At 39.0% G+C, this 19,343-nt stretch overlaps 1 protein-coding gene across 3 annotated transcripts in view; it reads left to right on the forward strand.

Annotated features, from left to right (window-relative positions):
• GRM1 (glutamate metabotropic receptor 1) overlaps positions 1-19,343 on the forward strand; it is a 177,504-nt gene that overhangs the window by 109,286 nt on the left and 48,875 nt on the right. For all 3 annotated transcript variants that reach the window (XM_062490129.1, XM_062490130.1, XM_062490131.1), the window contains exon 3: positions 1,650-1,885. In XM_062490129.1, coding sequence (XP_062346113.1) covers positions 1,650-1,885 — 236 coding nt within the window. The remainder of the gene's footprint in view (positions 1-1,649; positions 1,886-19,343) is intronic.

Raw genomic sequence — 19,343 nt, forward strand, 5'->3', positions numbered from 1 at the left:
CAGAAATTTTGTGAGGTTCTACTGCAAGGCCTTGGCAAAGGGGGAAACAAAGATATCCTGCCTCAAAGGTGTCATCTTAATATTTAGATTTGTGAGTTCCTGAGACTAGGTTGAAAGGAATGTATTGATAACTCCGCACTGCCAGATGCCCCATGTCTCAGAGAACTTCTGTAACAGAGGTTTGCATTGTGTTTCCAGTGTGGGAATAACTTAGTACATGGGTTTTCCTGTATTTTCATAGAGAACTTCCATTGTTTTTTCTGGGTGCTTAGAGCGGAGATGCAGCAGTTAATGCCAACTAAACCATGCAGCTGTTTAGTCTGGTAGCTGGGGACCAAAAGCTCACATATGTCCAGTACACAGCTGTTTGACCAAGACTGTGACAAAGCTTGCTACTTCAGCTCATCTATATTTTCTTTTGTGGAGACCCAGGCACACCTGTGCTGTGTCTCATAAATGTCCTCAGCTGGTAATGGTCTGCACCACAGCACTCTTCTCAAGGCTGTGTGTAAAAGGCTTCTAAGAAGGACCTTCTTTCAGTCTTTCTAAAAATTCAGGATGCAACCCTCTTTTGTGTGAATCTGGCACTTCTCTCAGTGGTGAATTGCATTTTTCCTCTTGAGCTCTTTGCTGCTGGAGGTGCTTCATCTGTCTGCTATTCACAGAGGCAGTGCAGCTGATTTAACGCTGAGTGCGATAGACCTAGATCTGAGGTGCCAGAATAATCTATTTCTCTCATTACATGCCCAGCATTTTAAGATTAAGCAATGGCTGGCTTATATTTGCACTTAAATTAGACTGTAAAAGCACTGTTCTTAGGGGACACTAATAAGAACTGGAGAATGACACTAAATCAATAGACTCCTAAAGAAGGAGTAAAAGAACTGAAGAACTAAACTAAAACTCAGATGCTAAGCCCAATGGACTTTGTTCAAACCTGTTAAGATAGACTTTCCATGAAGTAATGTTATCAAGAAAGAGCTTTATCTTCAGGTTTTCAAAAGCATCACATATATGAACCATCTCATATGGGAAGTAAAATAAAAAGCCATTGTTTCTTAATTAGAAAAAAAGAAAAGAAAAATAAGGAGGAAGGGGGAAAAAAAAGCATGTTATCACAAACCCCATGCAGTGTGAGAATAGCATGTGGTTTTATTTTTAGTTTGGTCGAGTAGTCTTACTCTTCCTGCAGAATGCAATTCTCACTTTGTGTTTGATTTGAATTGCTCTTCTAGGCATATGATCCATGCATGCTGAAGTTTATTTTGAAAAACATTCAGGATCCTGGCTAGTTTTCCTTTTTATCAACAATAATGTTCTCTGCTTCCACCTCTTACAGGACAGCAGAAATTAGGCAGAATCTCTTCAGTCACAGAGACATCACAGCACAAGCTGTGTCTAAATAACCTTTCCAGAAGGACAAGGATAAAACCTCGTTATTCTGGATGAGTTAATGAGTACTCTGCACGAAATCAGGCAGACTGTTCATTACAAGTTGCTATCACTCTCCTTTTTCTGCCTGAATTTTACATCTTTAGATTCCCCATTAATCACTTTCTTCCAAGGGTGCTGGCCTGCCTTTGGCTGGTTCCCTTTTCAAAACAAGCTTTCTGTCTTTGTGCAACGAGTGTTTTTCTGCCTCTTTTCAGTGACGGTTGGGCAGACAGAGATGAAGTCATTGAAGGTTATGAACCCGAGGCAAATGGAGGCATTACTATCAAACTGCAGTCTCCTGAGGTGCTGGCATTTGATGACTACTACCTGAAGCTGCGTCTGGACACCAACACCCGCAACCCCTGGTTTCCTGAGTTCTGGCAGCACAGATTTCAGTGCCGCATTCCAGGGCACCCGCTAGAGAATCCCAACTTCCAGAAGAATTGCACTGGTAACTTGTCAAATATTTTTTTTTTTTTTTTTTTTTTTTTTTACATTTTTGAATCTGTGCTCTGGCAAAAAAGTTTCATTCGTTCTGGTTTGGGTTTTTTTGTTGTTGTTTTATTGGCTTTTTGTTTGTGGGGTTTTTGGTTGGATTTTCTTGTTGGCTTGGGGATTTTCAAATTAAATGTTTGTTGTTCTTTATTTTCATTTATTTTATGTAAACAAAGATAGGATGGTGACCTCAAATTGCAAAGATAATAATAATCCCAGCTCTGGTGGGAGTATGTCTGGTGCTGGTTGCACAGCCTCCTCTCAATTTAGTTCTGCTCTGTTACAGAGTGACTTGATACATTTTTGTTTTTATGTTTCAGGGCTATGCTAAGGCTGAGTGCCTAAGTTTGTAATATGGTTTGTAAAACATAAAGAGCCATGAAATTTTAACAAAAATAGGAACAAATTTATACTTTTTTTCCTCAAAGTCAGCTTTTCTGATCAACTGATGGATCAGGAAATTCACAGACAATATTACAGCAGAAAACAAATTTTAAGGAAAATGGATGAGTGTGAAACTTGGCCAGTCATTTGCTTTACCTTTTTTTTTTTCTTAATACATTAAAACATATACAGTTTGTTTCTACTATATGGAATTCACATAAAAACCACGTCTTAGACATGGAAGTAACTCTTACCTCATCGCAAGGGAAGTGTACCTGTGCATAGACAATTTTTCTCTTCCATTCAGAATCTGAGAAAATTAACTAAAATATTTCAGTAAGATTAAATGTATTAGTAAATTGAGAGATGATTACATTTCTATGCAATACTTGCTGAATGATTTTTGCAAATATTTTGTTTGTAGTTTCTAAATACTGAATTTCTAGTAAAAAAGGCACACTTGATAGTAAGTATATGAGGTTATTTCATTAGAAACAAAACTAATAACTTAGTTTCCATTGATTTCTGTCATATTCTTTACATTTTTACCTCCTGTATTCCCAAGCAGTAATCTCAGTTGATCTTCTCATGCTCCCTGAGCTGCATTGCCATAGTTTCTAGTTCTTCCCTTTTCCATCAGTAATAGCTCCTAATAAGAACTTCCACAGTACCTTTTGTTTCTCCCCAGTTCTCCTATTCACCACTGAGGCACATCACCAAATACTGTCACTGACTTAAAAGTGGCCTGATGTGCTGACTGGAAGCCAGGCTGGCCTGTCTGGGTGCTGGGGGACTAATAGGAGGCCAGGCTGGCTAAATCCATATTGAGTTTATACTGATAATTTTTTCTCAAAAGAGTTATTAACTTTGGACTTTAGCAAAATATTGATTATTTGTGTAATTATTTAATCGGCTTTAGAAATGCTTCAGCTCAGACAAAGAAGTGGATATAGGCCAACGGGGAAAAAATTGCTAAGGAGAGTTGAGTGATTTATGCACACTGCAAATGCACATTAAGAAACTCAAAATTGCACGGCTTTGTTAATTCCATTTACACAAATAAATTTCACGCTGGTGAAAAAAGGTTCAGTTTTGAGATAATCTCAGCAGCTGTTATAAACATGGGTAGTTTGTTATTCAGCCCCTCTTTGGTTATGAAGCTAAAAACTGAACCATCACCGTCACCCTTTATCTGGTGGATCAAAGGCAAGGGAACTCCCCACGTGGTGGCCTTAAAATAGCCAACATGGGGTACTTCTGCATGGAACACTTAGATGAGTTTTCAGAGGTTTCAGATTGCTGTAGACTCTAAAATTGCACTTAAGCCAAAAAAAAAAAAAAAAAAATCGAGAAAAACATGGAAGAAAAGCAGCAGGGGCTATTTTATTTAAAAAATATCCCACCCCAAACTTTACAGGACATGCCAGGTTTGAAGTCACTGGACATTGGAGAAGTTCTAAAGAGGTATCATCACATACCTGGCCGGTGTTCTGGGCTTCTTAGGTCAGGGACCACTGAATTCTGTTAATACTAGTGAGGTAGAAAATCATTTGTCTACTTTGGTAGACTCTGACAGTTAATAGTGTCAAGTCAGGCATTCAGACATCTTTCCCTCTTCTAGAAAGCTGTAGTTTTTTTTTTTAATGAAAGCTCAAAGAACGTGATACTTCTTACGCTTTGCTGAAAAGCATTCAGCTCTTAAATTTGGTGGTGTACCAGTGATAACCCTCAGGCTTATCACAGACAACTAAGAAATACATAAATGTCTCAAGACACCAAAGGGAAGCATCATGAGCTATCTTTTCCAATAATGACATACCTACAGAATCAAGAACTCTCCATGTCCCCAGCAAATCTGTGGGCAATACAATACTTATTTTTATTTAACTACGTAGATCTGACAGCTGACTGTCTAGCACCACCAAAGCTTTCTGTGCACATATCTTTATCTGACATTTCTGGAAGGTTAAGAATGTGTCTTTAAATACTAGCAGCTTCAAAGCTGTTTGGTGGATACTTTCTCTCCAAGGAGGTCCAGTATGACAGTGCCAAGAAACCGCCTTCTTTATCTCTTACAGATACGGAGGCAGGCCTTTTCACACTCTCTCTCAATAAAAAGGAGTCTCTTGCCTCTCCCCTCCTTCACAAAGTATATCTATACACAATTTTGAAGGAGAAAATCCATGATTCTCAATAGAAAATAAACACTATTATTTGAAACCCATTAAAAGTGCCAATAGATGTTCTGAATTTTTGTGGTGCTACAAATTAAAGTACTGTTGTCAATCCTATACCACCCTAGGAAAATAATCAGTAACAGTACTGGTATCAAGCACCTTATCTCCAGTGTATCTAAGAGCTTTTACTCCTACCTCAATATTCCCATGAAAAGGCACATAGGGCCATGCATCATGGAAAAAGTTGAGTCCCCTGTGGTCCCAGGAGTTCATTCATATAATTAACAGGTGTTGTGAGTATCTCTGGATCATGACCTCTTTTGTATTACAGAAGTGCACTGCTGGCCCTTACTGAGAACAAAACATACCCATACTTAAACATAGACAGCAATTATCACAGGCAATACTGCTCAAGGTTGTCCATGTCTGAAGAGCCAACATCTCAGGAAAATATATAATGAAAAAAAAAACCACGTACAAAAGTTCTTGTGATAGGCAAGCATAGTGTAATTGTATTTACACAGCAAGGGGTTTCCTAGGAGCAGCCAGAAGCCAAAAAAAAAAAAAAGCCAACAAAACAAAAAAAGAAAAGACAGTGTTCTTCAAATACCTTTTTAAAAATATTCACAATATTTGAACCTATCTATATTTTGAAAAGGAGATTAATAGAGAAGTTTGTATCTGTTGAGAATCTTCAGTTACTGCCTGCCCATTATAATTTACTCATATACAATCTAATCTGTTTACTGAGTAATTTATTCAGAATTGCCACTGGCATGTGAGGTTCAATTTTTATCATTCATGGATAGGCAAGGACTTCTCCTCAAGCAATTACAGCTGCTGCATCTGCAGTTTCTCACACCCTGTTACTGTTGAGTCAGCATTAGCTAGGAATTGCATACTCTCTACAAAGCAAGGGAAAGCTAGTTCCTAGAAATCTCCCTTCTCTGATGACAGGAATTACTGCTGGAATTCCCTTATTCAGTCTCCGAGAAGACTGATCTCCTTCAGAAATTCTCATACTACACTGAGCCCTGAATATACATCCATTTGGGGGCGGGGGTGGTTGGGCAGGAAGTTTATCTACTCTAAGCACTACTGGAAGGAAGCAAATCAGAGTGTGCTCTACTCCAAGAAGGCTGTAGGATGCTTAATAGTTTGCCACATTTTCAGAACAGCTCATCTGGATGACTATAACTAGGTAGTAGTAGCAACAAATTCTTGGGAAGAGAAGAAATCCATCAAGACCTGCAGTTAATGCTCATTTGGATCATCCCTTCTTGCAAAAATTAAACAACTTACTTTTCCCACTTGGGTGGCAGCCAAATGAGTGGGAGCTATCTTTGACTAATTCTTTGCAATGTTTTAGCCAAGTGCCTCTTGTAATGGAATGCCTTTCCCTATCCCTCTCTCCTTCTCTCTTTCTCCAGCTGATATAGGAGATACTCTTCTTCAATAGGATTCAAATATAGAAATTTTATTATATGTAGATATATTGGATCTGGCTGAGATGGGTTTAACTTTCCCCACAGCAGCCCTTATAGTGCTGTACTTTCTATTGGTAGTTAGAAAAGCATTGGTAACACACCTGGATTTTAGGGCACTGCTGAGCAGTGTTCACACAGCCTTGATGCTCTCTCTCACACTATATCCTCACCCTCAAAGGCTGGGAGTGAACAAGACACCAGGAGGGGGCATAACCAGGCCAGTTGACCCACACTGACTAAAGTTTCCACACCCTATGATGTCATGATCAGCAATAAAGGATGAGAAGGTGGGAGAGCGTTTGTTATTAAGGTATTTGTCTTGCAAAGCAACATACTGAGGCCCTATTTCCCAGAAAGCAGCTAGACATCATCTGCTGACAGCATTAGAGAATACATTCTCCTTTTCTTTCAAACATGGTCTTTGTTTTTTTTTTTTTTTTTTTTAAATCAAACTACTTTATCTTGACCCATGGGTTTTTAATTTTTATTTTATATATTTTTCTCCCCTGTCCTGCTGAGGAGGAGGTGTGAGAGAGTGGCTTGGTGGGCACCTGCCAGCCAGTTGAAGTCAACATACCACATTAGAAAACACACATTTGTATATGTATATTCTTCTGGAGCTCCTGGATATCCAGCAGGCCAAAACCACTTCCAGTACAGAGCTGTTTTTAAATGGTCTGTGCCACTAAGGTATTTGTAATGTATCCCACGTAGCTGCTACAGTCTGTAGGAAACAAAGCATGTCCTACAACTCTGCACAGACCCTTGAAACATAGTGGAATTCAGAAATTCACACCATTCTTCATGCCCTTCATATGAAAAGTCAGAACAGAACAGAGGGTTTTACTGTAACAAAAAATGCTGTTTCTGAGTTTGAGGTACTAAGACAGTATCTGACTCAGGATGGACCTGACAGAAAGTTCCCTTAGCACACAACCTCAGGCACTGCCCCAAGGAACTGTCCCTACTTGTCTCGGCTTATTAGAAAACTCAGCCTTTTCTGAATTTTGCAGATTGAACACTGACAGTGAGGTTAGATGTTAGAGTGTGTACATTAGGTAACAGAGTTCAAATATTTTTCCAACAGACTTGTAGGATGTTTTCTCCTCCCCAGTCTGATAGCCCAAATGGAAGTGCTTTTTTTTCACACAAGAATACACTGGCTAATCTTTCTCTGTTGCATGTGGTGAGCCCACAAAGACCAAAATTAAATGCAAGTCATACTAACACAGAAATGGTGTAAAACTCAGTGGAGTGCAAACATTGTAGGGATGTCTAAATGCTTTTCTGCAGAATGCCTTATTCTCTTCCTGGCAGATAATACAATGGCTGGAGTTTATGTAAACCACGTGGGCTGAGTCCTCCTCTGCACCCCAAGAGACTGTTATGGAACTGGTAATGGAACCGATGCAAATAACAGATTATGCTCACAGCAGTTCATCTGCTGGGACAACAAAATACATTGGCAGGCAATCAGCACAAACATTTTTCAATAGAGCAAAGTGGAACAAAGTGGGCAATTCATGATTCATTCATCAATTCAATTGATCTTTGTGAAGAAGGGTTATTTGTCAGTGAATGTATTTGTTGCAGATAAGAAAAAGAAATGTAGATATTTTTTGTTTCAAAGGAGGTCGTAGTCCAAGTTCCCTTTAGGATGCTTACTCATACTTTGGTCATGCCATAAGGATTGCTATATCTGCTAATTCCTGTCTTGGCCCAAGAGAACTGCAAGCAATCAGTCTGAGTGCATCCAGAGTCACAAGGACCACAGGATCACTCAGTCTAGAAGGCAGCTCAAGCAAACTGTAGTCCAACTCCCTGACAAAGCACAGTAATTCATCAGCTCAGACCAGATTGATCAGGCCTTGAAAACCTCCAAGGTGGCACAGTGTATCTGGGCAATCTGTTCCACTACTTGAATGTGAAAAGGTTTGCCCTCATATCTAAAGAGAGAGTCGAAACCTCTCTTGTTTCAAGATATACCCATCATCTCTTGTTCTTCCACCAAGCTTCACTATGAAAAACTTGTCCCTCTTTTCTTCATAACCACCTCATTGGTAAAAGGGTCTGTTGCAAGGTTCCCCTGCAGCCGTCTCTTCTTCAGGCTGAACAAGCCCAGGCCCTTCAGAGCTCCCCTCAAAAGCAAGGATTGCAGCTCCAGATCATCGTGATGGCCCTCTGCTACAGGTACTCCAGGACATCAGTGTCTTTCTGTATTAGGGATTCACAAACCATGTGCAGTGTTCTAGGTGCAGCCTCATGAGTGCCATGTAAAGGATGGTGGCAGTGGTTAGATAATCACATGCCTCAGTCACTGGTTGTGCTGTTGTTACCATCCTGCTTACAGGATGCTGCTTGCCATCATTCCTGCCAAGGATCTGTATGTCCACCCTGTTCTTGTGTCAAATTTTGTCCTAAGAAGGTGTATCTTTTCCCATCTCCTTTCTGCAGCAGACATAAAGTTTCACCACAACTGGCCAGTTCTGAAAGACCTCCATAAATTGTCATAACATATTAAATCATGAGCAGAACATAATGATAGCGGAAGAAGCTTGGGGAAAAAAAGCTAAATATTCCAGAAAAGGTGTTTATGCTTTGGTATCAATAATGCAGAGTCATACCTCTTGAGACAAAAATGTCAGGGAATATAGATTATTTTGTGACTGTAAAGACCTTGGACTACGTTTGGTATGGCCATAATCTGAAAGAGATGTAAAGCACAGTGCTGAGGTGGTTTAGACATTAGGGATCCACAAGGAATACAAAAAGAGGTGCAGTGTTGCATGAACATACCAGTTCAGATAGTTTATTTATATCTGGAATATTTTCCAAGCATTTTAACAATTGGTTCTGAAGTCGGGTGGAGTTGTTAGCCTCTGTTTAAGGTTTCTCTGAAAAGCATCCCTAAGTGTTTGCCACCATTATCACCCACTCATTAAAAAGTAACTAGTTTTATCCAGACACACAATTCTTATAATTTTAGCAAAATGTTTTGGGGGTTTTTTCTGACATAGGATGTCTGTGGTTTAGAAATTATGCTCCCCAATTCAGCACCTCCACCAAGACTCTCCCAGACTAGTTGCCACTTGCTTACTCACCACCTTCCCGTTCCTGGTCCAGGAATGGAGTTGAGAATTAGTGGCACAAAAGGTGAAACCCATGGGTTAAGGTAAGAAAAAATTACTGGAAGCAAAAATGAAAGAAGAAAGTGCACAACAGTAGAACAATAACAATGGAAGGTATAAGAAAAAGGAAGAAATAGATTATTTACATGGAAAATTGCAACAAATACCAACCAACTCTTGGCTACCACACCACCTTTCCTCCTATGGGAGGGGAATATAAGAGAAAGTTCCTTTCCCTCACCTTGGCAATGATGATGATGATATAGAATAGCATTACAGACTTGGCTACAGCCCCTCCTAATGATTTTGTCTGAAACAAGGACGAGGATAACATCTTTTTTAGAGATCTACAGGGCCTCTACTCATGCCTGTCACAATGTTTGTATTTCTGTTTTTGTTTGTGAAGTTCTCCTTGACTGCATTTATTGCACCACATGGGAAGCAGAAGACTGATGGCTGCCTATTCCCATCCTGAGACACAGTTGTACTTGGCCAACGCATCTTTCAGATTACATCCAGGCTATCAGTAGTGCAGTTCAGAGCTTTTCTTAATCAAGAGCTTTATTTCTCAAGACCCACACTATTTCAATAAATCTCTATGAGATGACATGCGGTTCTCCTTTTCTCATTTCAGTGGACAATGCCCACCAGGACTGATTGATTTTTCTACACTTGTCTGAAGGAGTGGATGAATTTCCAGAGAGAGCTGATCTGAGTTGTTTCCAGAGTCGGACAAATTAGATCCAGCAGACATTGTTAAGGCTCATCCGGCTGTGTCAGACAAGCATGTAGGTGTTTCTCTGAGAACGTTCTGTTGATCTCAACATCTGCTGGGCTCCCCCATGGAGCACCTGTCCCATGAGATTTTTCATCAGCAGAAGCACCTACAGTAGGAATTACTTCCACTAGAATAGTCCAGAAAAAGTAATTATAAGACAACAGCCTGGTGTGCACTCTTTCAAACCAGCTACTACTGATAAATCACCTTTGTGGTGTATAGGAGACATACTTCTAAGCTTTTGAAGAAGGAATCGAGCTATTGACATGCCATAATTTCTTCAAAATATATTTTGCTTTAAGTATCCTGTGACTTGTACATGCTCACCTCTGCTTTGCCTTCTTATTACATATTTAGGTCCTGTATCACACTCGTTTTCCTCAGTATGAGGCAGAAGATCCTAGTGATCCCAGTAGTAATCAAAATTGATTGCAATTTCATTGGCACCTAGAATGAAGCCTACTGGGGACAACTTGTCTGAAAATATTCTAGTTGCTACCTTTTTTAGTCAAGTCTTTTTTTACAGCAGATAAGACAGGAGAGTAGTAGCATCATTTTATTTCCCAGACAATGTTACCAGGCAGCTTTTAAGGCTTAAAGATGAGGAGGATTAATAATGTGACTATCTGTGATAAATCATGTGAATTATTCATGTGAATTATATAATGTGAAAAGATATCATGGCCAGGCTTTTGTTCATTTGTTGCTAGCTTTTTGTGAATTCGTTGGGAAAAAATCAGTTACATTTATCTTATATTTTATGTTTCCAAAAATGCTTTTAAGCCAGGCTGTCTGTCAATATACAATAAAAATAAATATCTTTCTTTTTTTGTGATCCATAACAAAAATGACATAATGATGAAATAAAGGAGAGGAGAAATATACACGTGCCTTTGTAAACAGCATAGAAGACAGTTTGCACAACGATGCATATTACAGCAGAATATGACAAAAATTTTCTGAATCTACATCTACATTTTCCATTTTGGATTTTAACAGTAAAAGCTTACATTTCTGGGATTAAAAAATCTTCAGGTAGGCTTTTGACATTCACCCTCCTCCATTACACAGATAAACTGGTGCTGTTACTAAGGAAGAGGACACCTGAATCACACTCCCTTGTGCCTCCTTCAGGTTCCTGTCTCCTGTGGACAGGGCCACTCCTGACTGTTCAGATTGCTACAGATAATTTCAACTTTTATCAGGAGCACAGTGAGGACAAAAGCACAGAGTTAAAATAAAAATTGACTTGTTCCTAAAAATCAATTGTTTGTGCAGGTTCTGCATCAAATCAATTAACAGAGATATAAACATTTAACCAAACCAGGAAGTCAGCCAGATGAAATAACACAAGTAACTGATCTGAACAAGGCAAACTACTTTCTGTCATCCCCCATGTCTTTTATTAGATGTTATCATCCATTTCCTCATTTACCTGTAGGTGGAAAGGTTTAAATTCAGCTTGCAATTTTATAGGTTGTCATTACAGGCAGTATTACCCCACAAATACAGGTGGAAAGTTGGAGCAGCGGAGGCTAACACATGTAGGCATAATCCTATATACTCACACTTGCATAGCTTCAGACTAGAGATACTCTTTGTACACAAGGATATTTTCTGAAAAATAGCCATTAGCATTCTTAAAATAAATGAGTTTCTCTTAAAAGATTGTGGGCAAGCAGTGGCATAAAGAACAATAAATTATGAGCTTGAGTGGTAAAACCTAAACCATGAAAACCACAAAATTTTCTGCTCAGAATATGCTGTACTGGTATCCACAGGGAGAATAATCTGATGGAAGGTATGTGCTCTGAAGTGTAGTGCTACTAGAATAAATCTCTGTTTTCCTATTCATACTAAGATATCTGGGGAAGTGCAGAAGTCTGCTTGTGTGGAGAGAGTTAGGGAAAAATGGTAAGATACTGCATCTACACTGGGTTGCTGGCTGAGCCAGAAATCCACTGTAGCACAGCAAGGTACTAAACCAGATGATTTCAAAATGTTTCCTTCAGCTGCAATTTTTGAGATTCATACAGTAGAAAGTAGCTTTGGAGGAGCCTACAAGTTCAAAGCTTCAATTTAGCTCTGGATTCAGGCTCAGTTCTATAGGAATGAAAAAGTAAGGTTTCCTTCAAAGCAATAGCAGTGTGCACAACATGCTAAGCAGTGAACTGTCTACTTTCTGCAGAAGCCAGCTTACTCTGCTGCTTTATCTAGGCTTATTTGGTCTAAAAATTCATACCACAGGGCCCATTTTCCTGTGAGATCTCAAGTACTTGAGTGTTTTCTGCATTGCCGCATTTGGCTACACCCAGGAAAACAAGAGGTGGGCTAAAATGGATGCTTTTAAAATTCTTTCAGATCCAAAAGAGATCTGCTTCAGCTTTTCTGTTGAATTTGACACGTGAATACAGATTAGGGCCACTTATTTTATCTTCTGATTTGCTCAGCTCTAGTATGCTGCTAATCAGTGATGTGTTTTCCTTGCACAGACATTGTTAAGAAGCTCATAATCTTGGTTTATCTTTAAGAAGGATCATTTCTGTGATACTGAGACAGCTCTGGGCAGATATCCAAGTGAGGGGAAAATAAACTGGGTCTTTGTGATCTGTGTATTTGTGATTAAATTATTGCATATTGCAAGGGTTAAAGGGAACACATGGGTGCTCCTAACAATCATTTGAAAACTATGCTTAGTTTCACCAAAACTGTATGTGTACTCTGCTAATTTATAACATGGCCCAGCCAGTTAGGGTGGCCAAGACCACTTTGCTCCTCAGCTCCAGAGCAGCTGCAGCATCTGGCTTTGGTCCTGGGAAGCCAGGGAATTTTCTGGAAGAAACTGCATGTTTGTAGGACTGCTCTGTAGCCTGGGCCTTGCACATTGGATGTGCACATGTGGCTCCAGGGAGCCAGCCCTTCCAACAGCGTCTGTCTTGTGCGAGGATATTGACTATTAAAAAACCAAACAAAACCCAAAACCAACAGCAAACTTGGCAAAGGAGGAATTTAGAGTAACTCTGTTTCTGCAGAAGTAAGGCACGTTGAAGTTCACATTGATTTGTATTCTGACAGCAAATGCTGATAGTATTAAAACTACCTTAACATTAAAAGCAGAAGTAAGGAAGAGAATAATCTTTAGAATAATCTTTTAAAAATGAAAAGAAAGGAAAAAAGAGTAGTATAGGCTGACGGGTGGTACACTGTCAGACAAGAATTCTGAAGCCCCTCTAAAATCAATAGTGATTTAAAGCAAAATAAATAGTGGATATCTTTCCTGGTTGTTCTTTGTACTCATGCGGAGCTGCTGGGATTTAAGACAGGAAAAGACCAGTTATGCCAGCTAGTTTGTGTCCTACCACAAGGGGAGTGAGTACTTGGTCTGTTAACATGACATTTTGACTCACACCTTTGAAGTCCTCAGAATCTCATGTCCATACACTGACAACAACTGCCACTACTTAGATATTTACAAATCTACATCAGTGGAGGGAAAAGAGCTTGTGATTTGTTCAATTTTCTGTCTCCATGCTAGATAGGAGCACAGATGAGTATGTGTCTTTTATTACCATTATCATATTTTTCCACTCTAGTCTAAAGACTCTGACTTTTTGTTTTGGGTTTTGTGCTGGTACCATAGATCTCTTCTTAATTCCTTTGTCCCATTTGGTGGTAATACATTCTATGGTTAATATGAAAGTTGCTTATTTTAAACTCTGAACCAGCATTTTCTGATGGAGATGCTCAAAATTAGGCTCCTCAAGTGCATGCTCTGAGACCTAGATAAATTGGCCTGATTTTTAAGTGTACTGATCTCCCATAATTTCCATGAAAGTCAACAGCCACCAGAGAAGTTCAGGCATTAATCAAGTCAATTAATTAGGTGCCTGAATATGTATTCAGGTTCCTAATTTAAGTATTGAATGGTGGATAATGTTCTGAAAGCTGCAGCACAATTACTGAGTTCCATCTCCTTCTTTCACATAAGGTCTCAGGCTTCATGTGAAAAGCATGACCCCTGAAATATAATCAGTCCTATTTCTTGAACTTTCCATTTTTCTGTCATAGTGTGTTACAATGGGACATCTGCAAGGGTATCTGACTCGACTTCTTCTCTTTTTATTGAGTGAAAACTTGATTAAAACTAGCCAAATAGAATAAAAATCTACATAAATTTCTTTACATATGTAAATGACTTTGATTTTGTGTTCATTCCTGTCTCATGTAAGAGTAGCAGCAACCTATTATCTGCTAGACTTGTTCCAAATAACTGATCTGTTAAGAATAGTAGTTCTAAATATGTCTTTAATTGAGTGTGTGAGTAAGGCAGCAAGGTTACCTGAGGGAGAGGGAAGACTGAAAATTGAAGTTTCTTTCTTTTTAATTGTTTCTCCCCAGGAGTTCAGGTTATGTAGAAAATGGTTTCTGTGGAATCCTGCTCTTAGAGAATCTTGGTCAGGATCCTCATGGTACTGGGAGAAGGCTGTGAAGAAAGCAAGAGACAAAGGCAGATCCAAGGTCTCTGTGATAATAATGACATCAAATATGTTTAGGATTAAATTGGTGCCTGAGGCCTTGGGAGCATGGACCCTTGTGGAGTCTGAGAGAGGCTCAGAGATAGTTTATTGTTGAACTCTGACAGAAGTAGATATGTGAGACACAGTAATAGTAACAAATTAAATTCTCTGCTTTCATATTCCCAAGGAAGGGGACAGAAGAAGAGAAAATAGTAACAGTAATAACAACAATAATAATAAATAATAGTAACACCACAAATCCCAAAATAACCCCCCAACAAAACCCATAACACCGATGAAAATATGACCTCTGAACAGTCTGAGACAGTTCAAAAGTCATTCCATTCCATTCCATTCCATTCCATTCCATTCCATTCCATTCCATTCCATTCCATTCCATTCTCACTGTTTGTGAATATTCCATTAAAATAACCGTGTTGTTGCGTATGTCCTTTAAATGCAAAGGCTGAACTTGACCATTCAAATGCCTTTGCCAGCATTAAATTTTAGTCAATTAATGAAATAATAAGATGGATTTCAAATGCTATATTAGGATTTGTTGATTTGCTATATCAGTGTCTTTGTTGATTGCATATACAAACCATTCAATCACAGAAGAAGATCATCGGGCATATTTTATTCCTGATTATAGGATGAAATATTAATTTCTGATTAAAACAGAAGCTGTGAAATAATGTGTTATTGTAGAAAGTAAATAATTTCAAATAAGTAAAAGAACATCTTGTGGTAATTTTGCAGGTAGACTGTACACAGTCCAGCATTTAAGGAAAACAAATTAATCATAATAATTATTTGTCAAGCTCTCGTAATAATTGCTCTCTCTTTCAAAAGAAGATGCTGGAATCACCTCACATTCTCTTTATGTTGTTGTTTTCTATAATGAATATGCAATTTAATATTATGTCCTAACTATCTGAACTGGCATAGATTTCTTTTAAGCCTAATCTGCTTCTGACTTGATGGATTCCCAAGTTCAGAATCAATATCAGAGTTTCATTAATTTCCAGTTTGAAGCTTTGCATATCATATATGAGTATTTGACCATGATAAGCCACTGTATTTCCATGTTATTTCTTGGTCAGTTCCATGAGCCTTCCAATATGTGATCACAGTTTCTTAATCAGGGATGAGTTTCCATAAGCTAGAATGGCTAAATATTGATTATTTTTATGATCTGCAAGTAGATGAAATATCTTTACAGCTTACTTGATTCATGATGGAGTTACTTCCAAACATTTTCATTAGAGTATGCATAAAAATGAATGTCCATAATTTTATCGCATCATGGCACTTTTAAGTATACTTCTGGTTTGGTGCATGACTGTAGCCATGAAAAAAATGGTACATAAATACAAAGTCATGGTTCTTTTCAAACCATTTGAACTGATGCCTACTTGGGAATATAAGATACATTCTTTACTTCAAACAGAGGCAATTATTTTCTTCTGTTTCTTCCCAGTCTACCAATTCCGAAGAACAGGAGTTAAGATAATAGCCAAAATGAATCAATCAATAACCTCAAAAACTTAGCATTTTTGGAAGGTTTTTGTTATCTTGTTTCACTGTTGAACATTCTGTGAATTGTACTTCTCAAGCTGATTTCATTGAAGTACACACACAAATGCCTCAGCTATGAATCTTTATTTCTATGCCTTTAAGTGGACTGAGTTCTTTTCACCTTGCACCAAGCTATATTTTGTAGATCTGCCCATTTCTCTTTCATTAAAAAAAAAAAGTCTTTACTGCAGAACTATTTCACCAAGATCATTCCACTAAAAGCTAGGAACAGGGGGAAGAAATGTTAAAATGCCCTGCCAAGACTTTAGCAGTTCATAGCAATGGATGTGCACAGAAGGGGTTTCAAATGCCAGTTTGCAGGCTTGTTCAGAGAGAAAGAAATCTCAGCATATCATCCTCATAGGGCCATCAGTCCTATTTTTGTTTTTGTAAGTAGTATTTCTTATGAGGAATTTTAGCCTAGTGGGAAGAAACACAGAGGCTTCAGGCCATGTCATCCCCTACAGAAGCTTTATTAGGCTGATGAGCTTCTGTCAAGCCATCTGCTCTAAATGGGTTTCTCCAGACCTGCATTTAACAGCATGTCCCCCTGTACATGATTTTGTGGAATTTCTCTGCTTGTTACCTAGTTTCTTGCTGCTTTTCCTCTTGCTATACATACTTTTGTGGACTTACATACTTGCAATTTTCCAACTCTGTAATCAGTTTCTTCAGCTCTCATTTATAGGAGTTATAAATGCATGGGAACAATCTGTGTAGATTGCAAAACCTGTGGTGTTGGAGAGCTGCACCTTGCCAGGGCCAGCCTAATGAAGGGAGAGACAGCATTCTCCTGGGGCTCCTGGCATGCAGACATGATGCAGACAGCTGTGCTGTTAGCGTGGTCCTCAGGTGGTGCATTATATTTCCCTTCAAGTTCTTTATTTTACTGCTAAACGACACAAGAGACAGAGCGGGAAATGCAGATTTATGGAGAAGGAGAAAAGGAACTTTTTCTCCAACACAGGCCTATTCTGCCTTCAGCTGTCTCCCACTCCAGTGATGGAGTTCTGGCAAAGCCATCCTGGTAATTGCTGCAAAGGCCTCCAGCCTTCCTCCAGCCTCTTCTGAAGGCACACAGGGGCTGTGGATTGCACATCAGCTGAAGTACTTGTGAATATGCAATATCTCACCCCGACATGCCCTGTCTGCTCACCCCTGCATTGTCCTGTGGCATCAGGCATGCCCAGCCTTCACATTCACTGGAGGCTGCAGCCATCTCTCAGAAGATGACAGTCTTCTCATCCCCTGCTTAGTTTTCTGGGTCACAGAAAGGAGTCTGATTATTCTCCTGGACAAAGACACATCAGAACACATCATCAGTATCTACCTCAGTATTAGCATGAGTTATGTGCATTGTCACTTGTTGCTCCTCCTGGAGTTATATAGTTGTGCGAGAGTCTGAATGTCCATGGGAGGAGGCAGAAAGAGCAGAGGGAGAGCAAGCTTCAGACTCTTGTATCTGTTCAGCAAATTTTGCAGACTGGGAAACGAAAGAGGTGTTGGATCAGTTTCCTTCTTTTTTTTTGCTCCCAAGTCATGTGGTGGAGGGGTTGAACCTGTGAATTCAGACTTGGCATAGAGCTGGCAGCACTGCTGGGTCCCCTTTCTCCTGCCCTGTGCTTAGAGACTCTGACACTCACTCCACATCTGATTAATGAGTGAGTCAGCAACTTGTACAGTCATTTCTCCTCATAATATTTCAGCTTCACTGTGGCACTGTTGTATTTGTGTATGCCAGACTTGTTCCAGAGTCTTTGACACTAAGCTCTTAAAGCCCTAATGTGCTTACATAACATGATATGGAGAAACAAGGAAGTAAATTTAATTAAATCTTTCCCCACTCCTTCTGGCACACAGGGAGAGAAAAAAGGAAGACACTTCTTTTTGCACTCTGGGGAATAACGTTGCATACTCACAAAAGCAGCAAGGAAATTGAAGACACTGGTGGTGCATAGTGTATATAAAATGGGAACTGATCTTCTAAGGTTTAGGTGTTAGACATCTGAAATGAGGGAGAATCTGTACCTTGATTGCTGAACTCACATTCTGATTTCTTTTAGCCACGGAGTTGACATCTGTGAAAGGTAATACTGGTAAGAATAAATTTTAAAACCCCAATTCCTTTTAAAATCAGTATCAACTTTATTTCAGGAGAAGGAATTTAATCAGTGATTTGACTAACGTTGCTACTGATAAAAAAGAATTTGCATACAAATATTGCTACAATTACCATCCTGTTAATACTTTGGAGAATTCTAGTGCAAATTTTTGAGGAGCTTTTGCTGAACAGCCGGCTTTCAAATGGGTGTTTCTATTGTCTTCTCTCTAGTTTTATACAAGAATAGAAATATACTAATCCCAATTAAAAACGATCAGTCACCAGATGTAACAAAGCAGTAGTATCTGAGAGTCTCTTAGATTTTACCATGCTCAGAAAGAAAATAGCAGGGTATCTCAACTGGTAACTGCAATTGTATCCTAGCTTTTCAGGGGAAAATACATCAAAAGTAATTGCATGAATTGAGTCTCTTTGCTTGGGGAAACAAAAATCATTTGAAGAATGGAACCAAAACCTTTCTGATTTAATGACATCCTGAAAACAAAGTCTGAAGCCCCGTGAACTTCATTTATTGCTTCATGAGTACTGTAAGATGTCGAATGTTTATCAGCATGTTTCAAAATTTGGTGCAGAACCCACATATTGTAAGATATTCCTTCCTTTTAGTTTCCCCAGTGAAAGCTCTGCTTCCTCTCTTGCCAAAAGGTGGAGAAGTTTAAAGTTCTAGATAGAAAAATCCATTGCTGCCTATAGAGTGGCAACATGATGCTCAGTGGGAAGTTAAGGAAAGATCTTTTCTTATATAACAATAATACATCCTCTCAGCCTTACCTTACAAATAGAGGACCTCCATCCAGTGAAACAAGTAGTTCATGTACAAAGGGAATTGAGTTATCTGTTTCATCTTGTGCCTTTTTGGTAGTTCTATCCTCCGTCTGTGGGATCCTGTAAGGGATCTCTCCTCTCTTTCACTGTACTTATCTCACTGTCTCTTGGACTTGTCTCCTTGCTGCAGAGATACAGACATCAGAGTGAGAAGTGAAGTGGTAATCATTGCACATATCTTGCTCTGTTTGACAACAGTATAGTAACTGGTTTTCTGGGAACCAAAACCATAAAAGAAACAATAATTTACTATGATGGAATAATTTCCTGTAGGTTGAATGAAACTTTTATTATGGTCTGTGAGAAATCTTTCACCTTATCAATTCTGTCGCATGAAAATTGCAAATGTTTTTTTTAATTGAGAATGAGGCAAAGCCTTGGTTTTTGCTGAACATCTTTTGGCTTGGGAAATATGCTC

The sequence above is a fragment of the Cinclus cinclus genome, chromosome 3 (assembly GCF_963662255.1).
Source record: "Cinclus cinclus chromosome 3, bCinCin1.1, whole genome shotgun sequence".
Lineage (NCBI taxonomy): Eukaryota > Metazoa > Chordata > Aves > Passeriformes > Cinclidae > Cinclus > Cinclus cinclus.